The sequence below is a fragment of the Pteropus vampyrus genome, unplaced genomic scaffold (assembly GCF_000151845.1).
Source record: "Pteropus vampyrus isolate Shadow unplaced genomic scaffold, Pvam_2.0 Scaffold452, whole genome shotgun sequence".
Classification (NCBI taxonomy): Eukaryota; Metazoa; Chordata; class Mammalia; order Chiroptera; family Pteropodidae; genus Pteropus; species Pteropus vampyrus.
This window is the reverse complement of record NW_011889233.1, coordinates 1,033,342-1,051,426: the sequence shown is the minus strand read 5'-3', so window position 1 is coordinate 1,051,426 and position 18,085 is coordinate 1,033,342. Positions and strand designations below refer to the sequence as shown.

Below are 18,085 nucleotides of genomic sequence, written 5' to 3'. Positions count from 1 at the left end.
AGGGCCTGGCGCAGAACAACAGGGCATGGTGGGAACCCTGGTGCCCTGGGGAACCCATGCTGTGCTGCTCCAGGCTGTATTCAGTAGACCCAGACTTGTTCTGCGCCCTCCCCTTTCTGCCTGCATCCTAGGTCCAGTTCCCAGTCTCTCCCTTCATCTACATTCACCTGGGGTTCAGCTGACGGGAAACTGAGGAGAGTGGACAGCGGGAGGAAGAGGCTAGGGTAATTCTCCCCTTTTTCCCTTTGGTTGTGGCTCCTCCACAGCTTGTTTCTCCTAACCAGACAATCCCACTGTTTCCAGCTTCTACCAGGTAACTCCTCCTACCTTTGTTCCTCCAGCCTAGAGTGGCAGCAGCTTCCCACTGCTGCTAATTTCCCATTGCTCTTCCATTCCCTTTTTGGCCCCTCAGCTCCTCCATCTACCGCATAACCATCTCCACGTGTTAATGTCCCTCTGTTTAATATATGAGTGGTTTCCGCATCCGTTAGCCCTGACAGGTATTAACAGATCCAGCCCACTGGACCCAAATAGACAAGTAGGTTCTGTGTTGTCAAATGTAATATGGCAGAAGCCAGAAATCAAGATTGCCATGGGGAATATTTGGATATTTCAAATATCGGGGACACCTGGGAGTCCTTGAGACCTTTCAGGGGGTCTTTGAGGTTAAAACTATTTTCATAATAATACTAAGACTTCTTTCCCTTTTCCACTCTCATTCTTTCACAAGTATGCAGAGGAATTTTCCAGAGGCTACATGATAATATTCAGCAGTTTGCATGCAGACGCAGGTATGAGAATCCAACTATCTTCTCTTAAGCTAGACATCACAAAGATTTTCGAAATGTAAAACGATGCCACTCTTGTCACTATTTTTTTCAAAACAGCTATTCTTTATTTTAAAAAGTTAATGTTAACATGTAATGGTTTATTTTTTATTTTTAATTTCTAACGTGGTAAATATCTACAGATATAACTCTCATAAACAAAAGCTCTTTGAGGTCCTCAATAATTTTTAAGAGTGTAAAGAGTTTCTGAGATACAAAAGTTTGAGAACCACTAGTCTAAATGTCAGCTGTCATTTGCAGGACCAGAAGCTGAGGTGAAGAACTGCCTCTTGAGTTTAGCAATAAAAAGATAGATTTTGTGGAGAAGAGGGAGTGGGATGGAGCGAGGATGTGTAGATACCTCTTTCCTCAAGTTTGGCTGTGATTCAATAATGAGTGGATCAGGACGACAAGGAGAATCTAACACTGGATTTTAAATTAACATTACAAAAAGAGAGACAAACAGATGGTAGGTATGTGCCTCCTGATAGAAGAACTTAATCCTACACGTATATTTACCCTAAAACTGAACCGGCTTTTGGATCTACCAGTTTGTAGAACATAAAGGGATAGAAGAGCATATTAAAGGACACCAAGAGGTGCAATCAACCAAATCGGACAGGGAAATCCCACAGAGAGACTGAGAGAGGGGCTAACTGTGGCAGAATTAAAGACTTAGAGAGGTTATCAACCAAATACAGTGCATGAATCTTCTTTGGATTCTGATCTGGACAAGGCAACAGTAAAGACATTTATGAAACAACTGGGGACCTCTGAATTCTGACCATATAGAATATTAAATAATTATTGCAATTTTTGTGAGGTGTGATGGAGACCCCTTATCTTTTAGAGACACATATAGAAACATCTGGATGCCTAAGATTTGCTTTAAAATAATGGGGAAGAAGGGGAAGAGAAGGGCCAGAAAATGTGAACACGATTGGCCATATGTTGACAATTACTGAGGCTGGGTGATAGGAACTTGGGAGATGCTTATACTACTCTAATTTTAAACTTCCTTAATACGTTAAAAAAAAAAAAAAAAAAGATAAGTTTAACTGTGAAGGAGTGAAAAAAGAGAGGGAAAGGGACATTTTTTTCCTTTAAGATGGGAGCTCCTTGACCCGGCTTGAGAGCTGACCAGGAGCCCGGGAGAGTGACTGGTTGAGATGCAAGAAAGCGGGAGAGAGAGCAGGCAAGCTAGCGGACTCACGGCGCAGAGAGGTCATCTCGGTTCTTCTTCTGAGGCCAAAAAGTCAGCTCTGGCGCCCCCGCCACGACGTCGGATTAAACTGGCTGAATCAACCGGCCGCCTGCGCCTGCGCAGCACCGCCCTCCGCATGGTAGCCAAATCCTGACTCCCAATTTCCCGCGCCTCAGGGAGGGAGGCAAGACCACCACTTCCAGACTTGAGCCAGGTGAGACTGAGGGTGTCGCATGGTTTTCTGGAAAACTCAGTTCCCGTGTTAAGCTGGAGCTACTGCCCAATGCAAGACAATGCGCCGCGCTGCTGCCCCCACGTGGCGGCTGAGCAGTTATTCCCCGCGTCTGGGACCAATGAAGTCGCAGAGGCTTGGGAGCCTAGGGTCCTCCAGGTAAAAAATGGAAATCCCTATCGGAGAGGGTGACCCCAGACTTGGGCCAGGAAAGGTGAGATGGGAGAAAAAACGGTCAAGAAATTGGGGGTAGAGCCCATTGTGAGGATTAAATGAAAGCCAGCATTGTAACTGTTGACGTATTTACCTATGTGCCTGGCTCTAGATTTAAGCGCTTTACATTTATTAATCCATTTAGTGCTCACAACAATCGTATGGGGTAAGTACTATTACTGGCCTTATAGGAATGAAGCTGAAACCCAGAGAGAAGGAATATTTTTTTGTTCGGTCCCCAGCCGGTGAGTGAGAGAGCCAGGATCTGACCAAGGCTGTCCAGTTTCAGTCTGTGCTCTTCTTCACTAAAATTACACCACCTCTTAACCTACTGAATTATCCCCAGCTTGTAATTGGTTCATGAATCAACTCAAGTACGCCATTGGCGTGTTTGAGTTAGTGATCTAGCCCAGCTCCAGAAAAGGTTGTATATACAGCCTGTTTGTGTTTAGCACAAAGATCAAGTTTCTGATCAGCATGAATCACAGGAGGGATTCAGACCTACAAAGCCTTGTCCCCTTTTGTTCATGTGACTCCTATTCAAATGTTTCCCATACCCATCCCTTCCCTAGTACCAGCACCACCTAGCGGGTACAGAGGTTTTGTCCTCCCTCCCCCACTTCCAGCAACCATATTCATAATGAAATAGCACAGCCAAAAATATGAAAGAGGCAACATTTGGTAATTATGTTTGCCTTCAACTCCTAAGCAAGAACTGTGTCCAGTTCATGAGTGTGTTCCCAGCATCAGGCCTGACATATGATAGGGGCTCAAAAGATGTGCAGAGTTAGACATCACTGTCTTCCGTTGGCACTAACCTGAGGATTAGGGGGAGGGTCATGGACGATGCAGGTTAGACAACGGCAGTTGCTGTGGGGCAGGAGGATTTAATGGGTTTGGTGGAAAGAAGTCCCACAGCCTCTTCCTGCTGCTTCTCCTGAGGTTATGGATCTGGTGACAGGTAGAGGGTGGTCAATGCTGGGGCCACCAAAATCCATGGTCCTTTTTCACAGCAGTGGTTGGAAGGGAGCTGCTCAGCACAGGAGTATGTTCCAAAGCCCACTTTGCAACTAGGGTGGCTGCGTGACCGACAAGTTCCCACCAATATAATATGAGCAGACACAACATGAGCAGAAGTGGAATGTGTAGAACAGGTTATTAAAGGATATGGTGAACCCTCCCCACACTGTCTCCTCCTATTTGCTAGCTGGAAGCAGATAATTTTGAGCACATGGAAACGATGGAGCCACAAGATGGAGTCTGGATGTGTGAATCACCATATGGAGGTTGCTGACAATCAGCCAAAACCCCTGCATTGGACTGTGGGGGAAGGAGTATTTGTTATAGTAGCTGGTATTACCGTAACACACTGACTACTGTCCCTTTCCTTTCTGGGCTCCCTCATACCATTAAAGCTCAAGTACCAGGTCATTCTGTAAAGTGAGTCTCTAGCCCCAAACTGTGGTTAACTTTCACATAGCAGGTGAAATTACCAGCATGATCCCTTCCATTGTCAACAGTCTGTTTCCCCATGTTCTTATGGGAACAGCTTTTTCCATGTTGACAGCTAGAAGGCATTAAAGCACACCCCAGAAGTTTGTGTTTAGATCTCCTACGGCAATTTGGCAGATTCTCATCGACAGTGACTCTGTGACCCTTACTTGGAGCTCAAAGGTATGATTTTGGTGATCATCTTCCTGCACTATCCTTTGGCTTCCTAAAATACAGGTGCACTGAGGCCATACCCTAAAGTGAGTCTTAACTGTTATCAATGCTGATCCATTAGATGAGCTAATTCTTCTGGGTGCTGAATTCTGGTTGGTAGGTGCTGTGGGAAGTTTGGTACACCCCCTCTAATGCTCCTCATTTTGACAGCTCCCTGACATGGAAGGGGCTTCAGTCTTGGGGTCCTCTTCTAAAGTAACCAGTTTTGTTTTGTTTTTGTAGATTGTCAACTCATTGATTTGTGTGTGTGTAGGTTTATGTCAATTACTGGTTGGTGTCTGATGTGAATCTGAGTGTATCCTGTGTGTATGTGTGGCTCCCCACTGTGAAAGAATCTGTGTGGATCAACTGTGTTTCTACATGTGACCTCTCGTGTATGTTTGTGTCTCCAGTGTTTAACTACTTCTAAAGACTTTAGATTTCTTTCTTCTTCCAAATAGTTGACCCTTAAACAACATGGGGGTTAGGGGTGCCAACCTCCTACGCAGTCGAAAATCCACATATAACTTTTGACTCCTTAAAACTCTACTAATAGCCTATAGTTGACCAAAAGACTTACCAATAACATAAACATTCAGTTAACACATAGATTTTGTATATTATATATTGCATTCTTATAACAAGCTAGAGAGAAGAAAATGTTACAAAAATCATAAGGAAGAGAAAATACATTTACACTATTTATTGAAAAAAATCCACATATAAGTTGACCCACACAGGTCAAACCCCTGTTGTTCAAGGGTCAACTGTATTAAATGAAAAGATAAGGTCCCCCACCCACAGAGACTGTGGTAGAACTACCTGCTGACCCCCAATATCTCTTCTCTCTAGTTTCTCTAGTACAAGAACTTCTGATATTTCTCTAGGAACATGGCTGCCCAGAATGAAAACTACATCTGCCAGACTCCCTTGCAATTACAAGTGGCCATGAGACAAAATTCTGGCTAATGAAACAGGAACAAGTTTTGAGTTGTATGTATGTAGTCCTTAAAGACAAAGGATAACCCCTCCTCTTGTGCCTGGAGCACGAAGTGGGAATCACAAGGCGATGGGAGCGCAACAAGATATATGGAGATGAAGACTGGCCTCTGACATGGAGGGGTCACCTCATTAGCTCTTGGTGATTACATGAGACTGTACATGGAAATAAACTTCCATCTGTGAAACCCACTATTATTTTGGGCCTATTTGTCATAGCAGCAGAATATTGTATTAACTAATAAAGGACAAAGAAGAGTCTCGTGGGCCTCCAACTACCAGCTAACGGATAAAGCCTCACCCTGCCCAACTTCTACTTTGCCCAGCCCCTTATTTCACCCTCACCTACCCAGCAGCCCTCAGCCCCTCCTATAATCACTGAGTCCTCCAAATGCTTCCCAGGTCTGGCAAATTTAATACACAAGTCTCAAAAGTCAATGGCAAGAACAAAGTGAATAAAATAAAAATGAGTTCAGGGAAAGGGGGCTACGGGCACACACAGGGAGGGGCAATAAACGGGCAAGTTAGCTGGAGCAGAAGGATGTCCTTTCTTGGGCGTCACATCTCATCCAACCCGTAGTCCTCCTCAGGGAAGTCCCCCACTGTCACAACTGATGGCTTGACGAAGGCACCATACTTGGCCTGGCATTCGAAGTAGCGTTTCCCATTCACACTGCAGGGCATCATGGGGAAGGCAGTGGTTAGAGGGCCCCAAAGTGGTTCCCTCCCCAGATGCCAGGATGGACAGGCTCACCCAGCAGTACATGCATACACTTACACATATATGCACACACATGCAAGCACAAACACAGTTACAGATACACAAAAACATCAGTGGGAATACTTATTACCTGCCATCGTTTTTCCCTAGTGGCTCATCATAGCGGACACCAATCCAGTAGCCAGGCTTGAAATCTGTGAGTCCTGCGCAGGGGAAAAAATCCCAATGAAACTTCTGGACGAGGCTCAACCCAGATCTGTGCCTACCAACTGAGTGCAAAGCCTGTCCTGGCAAAAACCACTCCTTACTACCACCCAGAACCACTGCTATCTCCTGCCCAGACTAATATGACAGCCCCTTCACTGCTCCTACCCCTGACTCCCTATTCACTCAACACCCCCAGCTAAAGGGATCTTTGTAAAAATCAAAGGGAAATAGCACCAATGCCTTGACCCAAATTCCTCAAAGGCTGCCCATCCCACTCAGCATAAAATCCACACTGCTTATGGTCAAATGATTTCTGACAAGGGTACCAAGACAATTAGATGAGAAAAGAATAATCTTTTCAACAAAGGATGCTGGGACAACTATCCACATGCAAGAAAATGAAGCTGGACTCCTACCTCACACTATACACACAAATTAACAAAAAATGGGTCATCAAAGACCTAAATGTATAATGTAAAACTATAAAACTTAGAAGAAAATCAGACGGAAATCTTTGCAACCTTGTATTAGGTGTTGGTTTCTTAGCTGTAATATTAAGAGAACAAGGAGCAAAAGAAAAGATAAATTGAACTTCATAAAAATTAAAAACTTTAGTGCTTCAAAGGACACAGTCAAGAAAGTAAAATGACGACCAATCCACAGAATGAGAGAAAACATTTGCAAGTCATATGTTTGATAAGAGAACTGTATCTAGACTATATTGAGAACTCTTATACCTTGTTATGGGCTGAATTGTGTCCCCCAAAATTCACACGTTGAAGCCCTAACCCTCAGTACTTCAGAATATGACTACATTTGGAGGTGTGGCCTTTAAAAAGGTGATTAAGTTAAAACATAGCCATTAAGGTGGGATCTAATCAATCTGACGGGTGTCCCTATGAGAAGAAATTTGGACAAAGAGGCACGAGGATGGGCCTGCACAGAGGAAAGACCATGCGAGGACACAGCAAGGAGGGGCCTTTCTACAAGCCAGGGAGAGAGGCCTTGATTTCGGACTTCCAGCCTCCAAAAACTGTGAAAAAGAACTTTCTGTTGTTTAAGCCATCCAGTGACATTCTGTTATGGCAGCCCTTGCAAACTAATACACAAGATGCTGACTTCCTTTCTCAACAACAAAAAGACAAACAACCCAATTGAAAAATGGGCAAAGGATCTGAATAGACATTTCACTAAAGAAGATATGCAAATGGCCATCAAGTACATGAAAAGATGCCCAACATCACTGGCCATCAAATACATGCAAATCAAAACCATAATGCTGTGCCACTTCACACCCATTAGAATAACTCATCAAAAAGACAAATAATAGCAAGTGTTGGAGAGGATGTGGAGAAATTAGAACCCTCATACATTCTGGTGGGAATGTAAAATGGTGAAGCTGCTGTGGGGAACAGTGTGGGTGTTCCCCAGAAGGTTAAACACAGAGTTACCACGTGACCCAGCAATTGCACTCCTAAGTATTGCAAAAGGAAAATACATATCCACACAAAAACATTCAAGAATGTTCATAGCGACACCATTCATAATAGCCAAGAATGGAGAAGACCCAAATGGGCATCAACTGATGAATGAATGAATAAAACGTGGTCTACCCATACAATGCAATATTATTTGACAATAAAAAGAAATGAAGTACTGACACATGCTACGACATAGATGAATCTTGAAAACATTATGCTAAGGGAAAGGAGCCAGTCACAAAAGACCACATATTGTAGGATTTCGTTTACATGAAACATCCAGAAGTGACAAATCTACACAGACAGAACACAGGTTAGTGGCTGCCTAGGACTGGGGGAGCTAGGGTTTTGGAAATGTGGAATGGCCACTAATGGATATGGGGTTTCTTTTGGGGATGATGAAAATGTTCTAAAATTGACTGTGGTGTTGGTTACACAATTCTGTGAATATACTAAAAACCAATGAATGAATAATGTACACTTTAAGTGGGTGAGTTTTATGATATATAAATTATATCTCAATAAAGCTGTTTTTAAAAAAACACCTATACTCCTCTCTACTATCTTCCAAGCCACACATGGTCCAGCCTTGCCCATGCCCCCAACCTCACTTCTCCTCTCACTCACTCCCCTCAGCCATGCTGACTTCCTTTCTCTGCCTCACACAGGCCAAGCTTGTTCCTGCTTACAGCCTTTGCTCTCTCTACTCCCTCTGGCTAGAACACTCATCTCCTGTTTACCTGGCTCACTTCTCCGTTTCCTTCAGCTAGTCCTACCCACCAGGAAGCCCTCCTGGATTATTCTCGAGGACAGGTCTAGTACTTCCTCTCAGCTCATACAGCTTCCTAAACTTCCTTCATCCCTGTCCTGATCACTTCGGCCTGTGCTTTCCCCATCATGGCCCTAATAATTCTGCCTGTTTCCTCCATCTTGGCTCTGACCACTGTGCTCCATGCTTTTGCCTTACAACTGATCACCACTTCCTCTATCACAACGTAGATCATTCTGCCTCTGCCTTCCAATTATCTGCCATGAACACTCTAAGCTGTCACTGTCAGCTTCTGTGTCTGTCACTCCTACTAAACTGGGATCTCCTTGAGGGCTGAGTCCCCAGCATTGCCCACCTCAGGGCAGAGCATAAGGCCTCAGTAGGCCACATACCTACATACATGACGGTGCCCCGGCGAGGGGATTGCCCAGGTGCCTGCACCTCACAGCGGCTGCCCACGGAGATGGCATCAGCCTGGGCCTTCTCCTCTGTGAGACGCTGGGTGGTCTCAGCCTCTCGCTGTGCCCGCTCCTCTTCATTGTATCGGCCTAGCTTGCTGCGCTTCAGGAAGGAGCGAACTGAGTCTGTGGGTGGAGTGGGGGGTGGGGGTCAGATATGGTCTCCCAGGTGGAGCCTCTGGCCTAATGAGATACCCTTCCAGCCACATCCATAGAGAAACTCTTCTGTTCTAGGTGTCAAAGTGCTATCACCTAAGCACCCCAAGTCTCCCGCCATGACCCTAGCCTTTCCTTGGAATTCCTGGGGCCTCCCCACAATCCAGAAGCTAAAGAGCCTTTCACATCACTCCATCATCTCACATTCCTTCGGTATCATGTTCACCACCATTTGGCCCCTGAATCCCTCATCTTCTCCACATGCCTGCACTGATCACCGCACTGCTCTGTCCACTCTACATATTCTGCCATGCTCTGTCCCCAACCCTGTCTACACCACGATGCCCCCATATGACCATCACCATTAGCCCCACACATGACCCCTCACACTCCAGACCTCCCTCTCATGTTCCCTCCACTCTCCCGAGCACCTGTCTGCCTGCCTACATCCCCTCACACCTCCCAGCCCCCATTCGCACCCCATTCCTCTTCCACTCCAAATGCTCTCCCGTGCCTCTATCTGTCCCCACACCAACCTCACCCCACCCCCTCCACGTCCCCTGCCTATCAGCCCCCTACTTCCCATACCACCAATTTCCTCTCAATGCCCCTGCCTATCCTATCTGGCCCCCACCACCTCTGCCACTTACACATACTCCCTCTGGTCCCCCCACACACCCTTCATCACCATGTATCCCATACCTTGCCTCTGGTCATAGGCTTCTTGTGAGATCTTGTATTTCTCCACCTTGGACACATCCTCATACTCCCCAAGGCGGGCGCCGCTATGGTCAATGACCTGTAGTGAGGGGAGGGAGGTCGGTGGGACTCAGGGTGCTGGTGGTACAGCTGCGCACTGGAGCATCCCACAGACTTAAGTCTCTCCTGTCCAGAAAAAAACTACATTCTACCCTCACCTTTACCTCAGCCTTCTCTCATCTCCTGAGCCCAATAGAAAGGATGAGAGCAGGTGTCTACGCTGGCCATCTCCCTTTCCTCGCCTCCAAACCCTGGAGGCTGGATCTGCCCAGATGATCCCCGCATGCTGGCATCAACATCTCTGATGGCCTCCAAGTCATGGAATCAAAGGGCGGAGCTTGGGTCTTGCTCATGAGCCCTCTGGGCAGCACATCTGTCTTCTCTGGGCCTCTGGGATCCTCCTAAGCTGGACCCAACCTCCAGGCCCTGGAGCATTTCTTCCTGTACCACCCTCCATATTCATTCATTTATGGCTTGCTGAGCTCTTCCAAGGCTCCCAGCTGGGCCCTGTGCTGGATGCTAGGGACGTGGTGCAAAAATAGATAAGAAGTGCTCATTCTGTTGGGAGACTGACCATAAACAAATGCATAGGCACATGTATTAAATACCAGAAGACAATAAGGTTCAATGTAGGAAAATACCAAAAAGAGGCTTAAGGAGCCTTGGAAGGTAGTCAGGAAAGGCTTCCGAAAGGAGAGGATGCCTGAGCCAAGGCCTGAAGGATGAGAAGGAACAATAGGCACAAAGTCTTGAATGCAGAATTGTCCTTAGCCCTTTTGAGGAACAGCAGGGAGGCCAGCGTGGCTGGAGTGGAGTGAGCCACGGGGAGAGTGGGAGACACAACAGATCACTGTAGACTTTGTTTTTACCTGGAATAAGGTGCAGCCAGGGAGGCTCTAAGCCAGAAGGGCCCTGACCTGATTCGGGGATTCAAAGGCTCCCTCCGGCTATGTGTGGGGAGCAGACTGTGTGTGAGGCAGTGGGAGCAGGAGACCAGGGAGGAGGTAGCTATGATGTCCAGGAGGGAGATGGAGGCTGGGCCAGGATGGGGCAGTGGAGGGGGAGAAGAGTTTAGATTCTGGGTAGATTTTGGAGGTGGAGCCCACAGGGTGGAGCCCAGACAGACTAGATATGGGTATGAGAGAAAAAGAAGGGTCAGGAAACTCTCTGAGGTGTTTGGCATGAGCCACTGGGCTAACACAGCAAAAGAGAAATGGCTCTTATCTCTAATCAGGTATCACTAAGAATTTCTACTTTTGATTCTAGGGACTTTTTTAAGTTTGAGGTTATTTTAAACAATAACTATAGGTGATATTTATTAAAAATTTAGGAAAAAAAAAGTTCCCCAGAGACTCCACCTCTGGGAAACCTTCCTTGAATGGCCTCAGAAGTCAGAGGTCTGTCTATACCTGAATCCATATGTGAAAACCTCCTGTTTAAGGCTGTCACCACCCACACCTGGCTCGCCAGCATCCCTAGACTGATGCTGCCCAGATCAGCCCAGTGTCAGTGCTGTGGGCCCAGCAGTCCTGACCCACTCCTACCCTACCACATTATCTTGACTATGATACCAGTCTCCTCCCTGGTCTCCCTACTCCTTCTATCCTCCATGGTCTGCTCCTCACACATAGAGGGAGCCTGTGAACTCCTGAGTCAGACCAGGCCCCTCCTGACTCAGAATCCTTCCTTGATTCCCACTTCCCTCTGTCATTGGAGTAACCACTCTTCAGTTCCTTGCACCTTCCGTGCTCCCTCCCACCTCAGAGTGTTTACACATGCTGTACCCTCCACCTGGAGCACTCTTTTCCCTTCTTCAGTTAGTTCTTATTCTTCAAGTCTCTGCTCAGGCAGCATCTCGAACAGGAAGTCCTCTCGGACCTCACTGATGGGTTGTGTCCCTCAGTATAGGATCTCCCAGCTCCTTGATCTCCTCCTGCATGGCCTTCACCTCATCGGTCCTTCACATTTGTTCTCGTGAAGGTTTAGCTAACATCTATCTCACACACTGAACAGAGTTAAACAGAGACCTTCTCGCATTTGGTTCACAGTTATACCCCTGGCGTAACACAGATGCTCAATGAACAATTACTGAATAAATGAAAGAGATAAAAAAGAACCAGTTCTCTGGGCACACTGATTTCTTGAGTCATGCAGACTGAAATAAAAATTCTAGCTATAGTTCATGCTCAGGAAAGTAAATTCTAACCTAAGCTAAGTTTTCTCTTCTGCAAAATAGGGTTAATTACACCATCTTCCAAGTCTTATTTTATGGGTTTAACTCATCATCCAACAAAGATTCACTAAGCCTCTTCTTTGTGTCAGGTGCTGGGGGAAATGCACAGTATGTCAGAAGATGATAGAGCTAAGGACAAAAATCAAGTAAAGTGTAAAAAGGAGGTTTAAATTTTCAATTTTACACTGAAGTCAATGAAGTCCTCATATTCGGAAGTAGACATTTAAGTAAAGACTGGAAGGAAGAAGTGAGTCACGTGGGCATAGAAAAGAGAACGGTTCAAGCACATGCAAAGGCTCTAAGGTGCAGCTCACCTGGGATGCTGAGATGTCTGAGGAGTATGGTGGGGAGTGGGGTTAGGGGGTGAGGACAGGGAAGATAATGGGAGCTAATATACGCAGAGTCCTCTGTGTTCTGGCTTTTCCCAACACGTCTCATTGCTCACCCTAACCCACCTTACACTCTAAGTCCTGTACATTCTGCTTCCTCCAGCTGGCATGCCCCTCCCACCTCTTTGCCTAAGTTGCCCTTTCTTCATCTTTCAGGTCTCAGCTCAGGCATTCCTTCCTTCAGAAGGCCCCTCTGATACTCCTAGATAAAGCCAGGCAGCTCTTCTTGATGTCTCCAGTCCCCTGGGCTTTCCCCAGCACAGACCACTCTGGCTGTCATTGTCTGGTGATGGGTCTGTCTCGCTCCATGCTGAATTAGGGGCTCCATGAGGGCCTATCTTGGTTATCACACAGGGCAAAGTATGGCAAGCATTTGTTGAATAAATGAATGGAAGGGAGGTAGGGAGGCCTCACGTGGATGCGGCAGCCATCATCTACGGGGTATGAGCCCAGCAGTGCATCCTCCTGATCCAGCTTGCTGTAGAACTTGTCGTCAGCTCCATACAGCTCCAGTTCCATGCAAGAAGCAGGGCTGCCCACCACAAGCTCTAGTTTACACTAAGAAGAGTAGGGAGGGAATGGGGAGACATTGGAGACAGAAAGTTGTCAGTGGCCCCGCCCCTACTCTTAGGCTCCTCTCCTTGTATCACCCCATCCTTGCACCTCCAAGAGACCCACCATTTAGGACCCCCACCTGGTTTTCCCTGGCCTCGATCCTTTTGCTCTGACCACCGCCCTCTGGAACTTCTGATTTTCCCTGGAACCTCTCCACCCGTCCCGCTAAGGTCCCGTCTCCAATCTCTGCAACCTCGGTTCATTTCTGGCCCCTCCCAGCGATCGGGAAGCCCCTCCATTTCTCTTTTGCCCCGCCCCTCAGGACCCCGCCCCCACGGCCACACCTTGAACTCAGCTATCGTGAGGCTGCGACTGTACCGCTTCTCGGAACGAAAGCTGTTGAGAGAGCTACTGATGAAAACGGTCACTGTGGGCGCCGATAACCCTGTCACCTCCATCTCGCCGCGCCCTGCCGGGTCCCGCAGCCCGGTCTGCCGCCTCACACCCGCTCCGCAGCCGCTGCGGCCGCTTCTGGGAAATCAGTCCCTCCCCCTGCTCCCGACCTGGCCAATCCGCGCTCTCGCGCTAGGATGGCCCACCAATCGCAGCTGTCTCCTCACCACCTGGACGCTCTCCCGCATTCTTGAGGTAGGTCCAGCCAATCCTGAGAGGCCTGCCGTGGTGCACAGTTCTTCCAATAGCGGCCCGGGAAACGGCCCTGGCGGGCGAAGGCTGAAGCCGAGAGGAAGGACTGGCAGGAGTTACCCTAGCCGCGGAGGGTAAACTCGCGCATGTGCACTGGCTTTCGGCCAGCAAAAAGCAATGGCGTGTTCATTTATGCTCCATGCTTTGTGGGTTACGCGACGTGCCGTGTTTTTGGCTCTCGTACCGTACTATTCTATAAACTTGGGAAGTGAGGCCCACGGGTTGGAAGCAGTTACTGTAGGATATGAAAAGACTGATGCAAATAATCAGATTTCAGCGCTGACAGCCGAGCACAAAACCGCCAGCACCCAGTACGTGTGCGCAGCTCCGCCCCCTCTTTAGGCGAAGCAACTAGACCTGACCCTTCCTGCGACCTGTCGCGAGGCGGAGCAAGCGCGGAAGGCTTGAAGGGCTGTGAGGCGCTATGGAACCGGATGGGACCTACGAGCCGGGCTTCGTGGGTATTCGATTCTGCCAGGAATGGTGAGGCTGGGCGACAGGTGTGGAAGGGGAGCAAGTAATGGCTCCAGGGCTGACCTCTGACCTCCCCTGCCCCACAGTAACAACATGCTTTACCCCAAGGAGGACAAGGAGAACCGCATTCTGCTCTATGCGGTAAGCGCGAGCCCGCGGGTGTCCGGGTTTTCCCCACGGGTCCCCCGATTCCCATCGTGGCCCGTCGTACTCCACGTGAGCCCTACTCCCTGTTTTGCCCCGACTGGTCTTGGTCTCGCCTTCTGACTACCCCCGGAGTGATTCTCGATACACCCCATTATCCTAACCTCGAGACTCCATCCCTTAGTCATCTCCTCTGGGGAGAACTCTGCCCTCCCTTCCAGTCCCATCAGGGATCTCTCTGTGACCCCCTTCCCGCCACACTGGCCCTCCCGTAGTGCCGGAATTGTGATTACCAGCAGGAAGCCGACAACAGCTGCATCTACGTCAACAAAATCACTCACGAAGTGGAGTGAGTATCAGAGCTGGAGCTTGGGGACGGGGTTGTTGGTTTGCGAGCCCCTGCCAGAGCATAATTAATTATTCACCCTGTCCTCCCTCAGCGAACTAACCCAGATAATCGCTGACGTGTCCCAGGACCCCACGTTGCCGCGAACTGAGGACCACCCGTGCCAAAAGTGAGCGCTTAGCTGGTATTCGGGAGGGAGAGTGGCTCGTCCTCGACGCCGCTGAGTGGGGAGGTGTGGCAGGCTCTGAGAGGCTGACTGTTCCCTCAGGTGCGGCCACAAGGAGGCGGTGTTCTTCCAGTCGCACAGTGCCCGGGCAGAGGTGAGTGGCATTAGGAAGGCTTTCTGCATAGCCTGGGCTTTAGTCCTTTCCAGGAACGGGGATAGCAATACTGAGGGGAGCCTGCCCTGCCTGGCGTCGTGAGCTAGACCCTTACCAATGGAGAAGGCCTCCTTGTCTCTTTTTTTGGGGTGAAGCTCTTCTGGATGGAGGCTCCATGTTGTGCTTCCCTGGATCCAGACCCTTCCTAACCCTGCATCCTTTCTGCCAGGATGCCATGCGCTTGTACTACGTGTGCACAGCACCACACTGTGGCCACCGCTGGACCGAGTGAACCATCCTCCCCCACATGTAATAAATGTTCTCTGCGTGTTTGACCAGTGTTTATTTGCCTCTCATGGGTTGAACGAGGGGTACACAGTCTCAGGCGGCACGGTGCAGAGCACGATGCTGTGCGTAGATGTCGGGCCTCGAGCTGGTGAAACCGCAGTCCTCGCACACATGCAGCTTCTCACGGCGCTCACGATAAGCGTAGCTGGTCAGCTGCCCATGCACCTTGGCAAGATGTGCTTCAAGCGAACAGCGCTGCGTAAATGCTTTACCGCAAGCTCCGCAGCGGAATGGGCGGATCCCTGCACGGATGGGCGGAGGGGGAAAAGACAGGGCAATGGCCTCCAAACCAAAGCCAACCCACCTTGCCCTCTGAGCATTTCCCCATTCCTACTCCAAGTTTCTGCAGACCTCTCGGCTACCTCCCACCATCTGCCCCTGCCCAGCACAAACATGGGCTACACACCTCTGTCCTCGTCTTCCTCACCGGGATGTTCCTTCCCCTGGGGCGGGGAGAGGGAGACTCTCCCTTGCACCCTTCAATCGGGACCTAAATCCTGTAACCAGTACCTGTCCTCACTCTGCACCCCTCAGCAGGCCCCTACCACTGCTCACCGGTGTGAGTCCTCATGTGGCGTTTGAGGTCGAAGGCATCGTGAAATCCCTTGCCACAACAGCGGCACATGTGGCGGCGTGCTGGGGTGTGGCACTTGAGGTGCCTTGTCAGCATGCGCTGTAATGGGAAGGCCTTGGGGCAGAGTGGGCAGCCAAGTGTCCCAGGGCCCCTGGGAGTGGTGACCAAAGTGCGCTGTGTGGGCTGTGGGAGGGACATGGGAGTTAGACACACGCACATAATAGAGCAAATGAAGTACCTAAAACTTGCAATCGAGGAGGTCTGGGAAGGCCGGAGACTATATGTGTGTGTAAGTACCACCTCCCAAAACCTTCCCTGACCATCCCTGATTGCCCTTACCTTGCTTTAATTTCTCCATAGTACATACCATCTTCCAACATAATGTATATTTTTCTAATGTTATTATCTATACGTGCAGCCCCCACCAGATTATAAACCTCGGGAAATAATTTTTTGTCTTACTCCTGCTAAATAACCCTTTACCTAGAACAGTTCCTGGCTCTCAATAAATAGTGAAATAATCTTGAACATTCCCATTCGGCTAGTGCTGTCCTTCCAGTGCATGCACAGCTGAATATCCTTTCTGATAGGGATGCCCCATCTTGCTCCTGTCACCTTGGTCTGATCCTCTGACATAAAGCAAATTACCATCTACTTGTTGACTTGAATCCTCTTCTGCCCCCATGAGAGGGAGATCCCTGGGGGCAGGGGCTGTGGCTGCCCACCCTGGGGAAATGGTGCTTGGGATGAGGTCTAACAGCTGACTACTAAGAAAGGAAACACGGTGGAAAGGTCCTGAGGCTGAAGGGACATGTGCAATGGGCTCGAGGAATATAGAACAGTCGGGTTCTGTTGCTGAGAGTGGGCAAGGGGGGAACTGAGCAGGGTCCTATGGGTCAGCTGCAGACTCACCACTGCCAAAGAGTCCCCGAGGCCAGAAGACTGGTGTGCCGGTGGCCCTCCCAGGTTGCTGCAGTTAGGAGAGAAGCCAGATGCTGATGCTTTGTGTCTCCCTTGTCCCTCACCTCCAGGCCCAGTGAGGGGCCCGTCTGGGACATAGGCGTCTCCCCGGAGCTGGTCAGGCAGGTGACCCCAGTTGGGTGGTTGCGGACGCCTACTCCTGACCAGGAAGGCACGGGGCATCACCTCCGGGAATGGTGAGATGATACCACACACACACCCAGGCTGCCTCCTCCACCTGTTGTCAGACCTCAGCCCCAGGATGACTATCCCAGGTGGGAAGGGAGGGGGCGGCTGTGAAGGAGACTTATTCTTTCCATGCAAATTTCATGACAGGCCCCGGGAACAGACTTAGCTGACTCCAGTTACCTCTGTCTTGGGGTCTACCATTACCCCTTCTAAGCCAGGTTCCCGAGGGCTCTTTCCAGCTTCCAGGGGCAGACAGGTGCTGGGATCCATAAACAAGGGCAAGACGACCCTAGGCAGCTCTTGGGTATAAGGAGAGGAAACATCCCATGGGGGCTGAGTTTTTTCCCATAGTACCAGTGAGGCCAAGGACCTGAAAGTCTGTTTGCCAGGCAAATCAGTCACCACCGGACATTCAACAGCCCGCTTGGTTATTCAAATCACAGCAGCTGTCTGAGAAAGCAAGGGAGAGGGTGACTATGATTGCTTGCTCCAGAGGATGGGGGGACAGCGGAGTCAAATACGTGAGGACAAAGTGAAGACCCAGGCTGTGCATCTTCAAGCAGGAAGCTCCACCTCTCTAATTCTCAGATGCCCAGAGCTGATATTCAGCCAGAAGCACACTGTCCAGGTGTAGCAGGCATTAAAATACTGGTTTGTTAGTAGTCCAGCTCCTAATGACTGTCTGGCACAACTATCTCTGACTTTTCTACATTCCAGAAACATAGCTGGGGGCTCCCAGGACCCTACCTCAGCTCTGGCTAGGGTGTGTTCTAGATTGGCCATTGACCTCTTAAACAGGGGTTAAGGATTTTGAACATTTCTCATGCAGTTACTTTCTCTCATTTATTCATCCAACAGTTTTCTTGAGCTCCAACTATAGGCCAGGCCTACCTTAGCACAGAAAACGAACATATACCTTAGTCCATGGGGGAGATACACCAGTGACCACCAAGAATGACCCAGGCATGACGAGGGGAGAAGCACAGGTAGTGTGATCCAATCTATGATGGGGGAAAACCCTGGGGGGGTCTTTGGGGGCAGAAGGAAGCTCCTGGTCTAGCCTAAGGGTTCAGGGATGACTTTCTGGGTGTGAGCCCTGAAGCGAAGAAGTTTAGGGT

General features: G+C 49.1%; 3 protein-coding genes across 4 annotated transcripts; 1 reads left to right on the top strand and 2 right to left on the bottom strand.

Annotated features, from left to right (window-relative positions):
- Positions 1–4,868: 4,868 nt before the first annotated feature.
- On the bottom strand, positions 4,869–13,449 carry TBCB (tubulin folding cofactor B). 2 transcript variants are annotated; one of them, XM_011381840.2, is made up of 6 exons: positions 13,252–13,449; positions 12,767–12,910; positions 9,674–9,770; positions 8,750–8,941; positions 6,031–6,103; positions 4,869–5,852 (listed from the first exon to the last, which is right to left on the bottom strand). In XM_011381840.2, the coding sequence occupies exons 1-6, from the start codon at positions 13,363–13,365 to the stop codon at positions 5,738–5,740; spliced, it is 735 nt and encodes a 244-aa protein (XP_011380142.1). In that variant the 5' UTR covers positions 13,366–13,449; the 3' UTR covers positions 4,869–5,737. The 2 variants fall into 2 exon arrangements, with proteins under 2 accessions (XP_011380142.1, XP_011380143.1); XM_011381841.2 differs by lacking the exon at positions 13,252–13,449 and adding an exon at positions 13,047–13,170.
- A 224-nt stretch (positions 13,450–13,673) lies between these two features.
- Positions 13,674–15,231, top strand: POLR2I (RNA polymerase II subunit I). The gene is made up of 6 exons (XM_011381839.2): positions 13,674–14,095; positions 14,173–14,227; positions 14,506–14,579; positions 14,671–14,745; positions 14,845–14,896; positions 15,126–15,231. The coding sequence occupies exons 1-6, from the start codon at positions 14,037–14,039 to the stop codon at positions 15,186–15,188; spliced, it is 378 nt and encodes a 125-aa protein (XP_011380141.1). The 5' UTR covers positions 13,674–14,036; the 3' UTR covers positions 15,189–15,231.
- A 32-nt stretch (positions 15,232–15,263) lies between these two features.
- Positions 15,264–18,048, bottom strand: OVOL3 (ovo like zinc finger 3). Its single transcript, XM_011381838.2, has 3 exons — positions 16,731–18,048; positions 15,800–16,001; positions 15,264–15,486 (listed from the first exon to the last, which is right to left on the bottom strand). The coding sequence occupies exons 1-3, from the start codon at positions 16,959–16,961 to the stop codon at positions 15,278–15,280; spliced, it is 642 nt and encodes a 213-aa protein (XP_011380140.1). The 5' UTR covers positions 16,962–18,048; the 3' UTR covers positions 15,264–15,277.
- Positions 18,049–18,085: the final 37 nt, after the last annotated feature.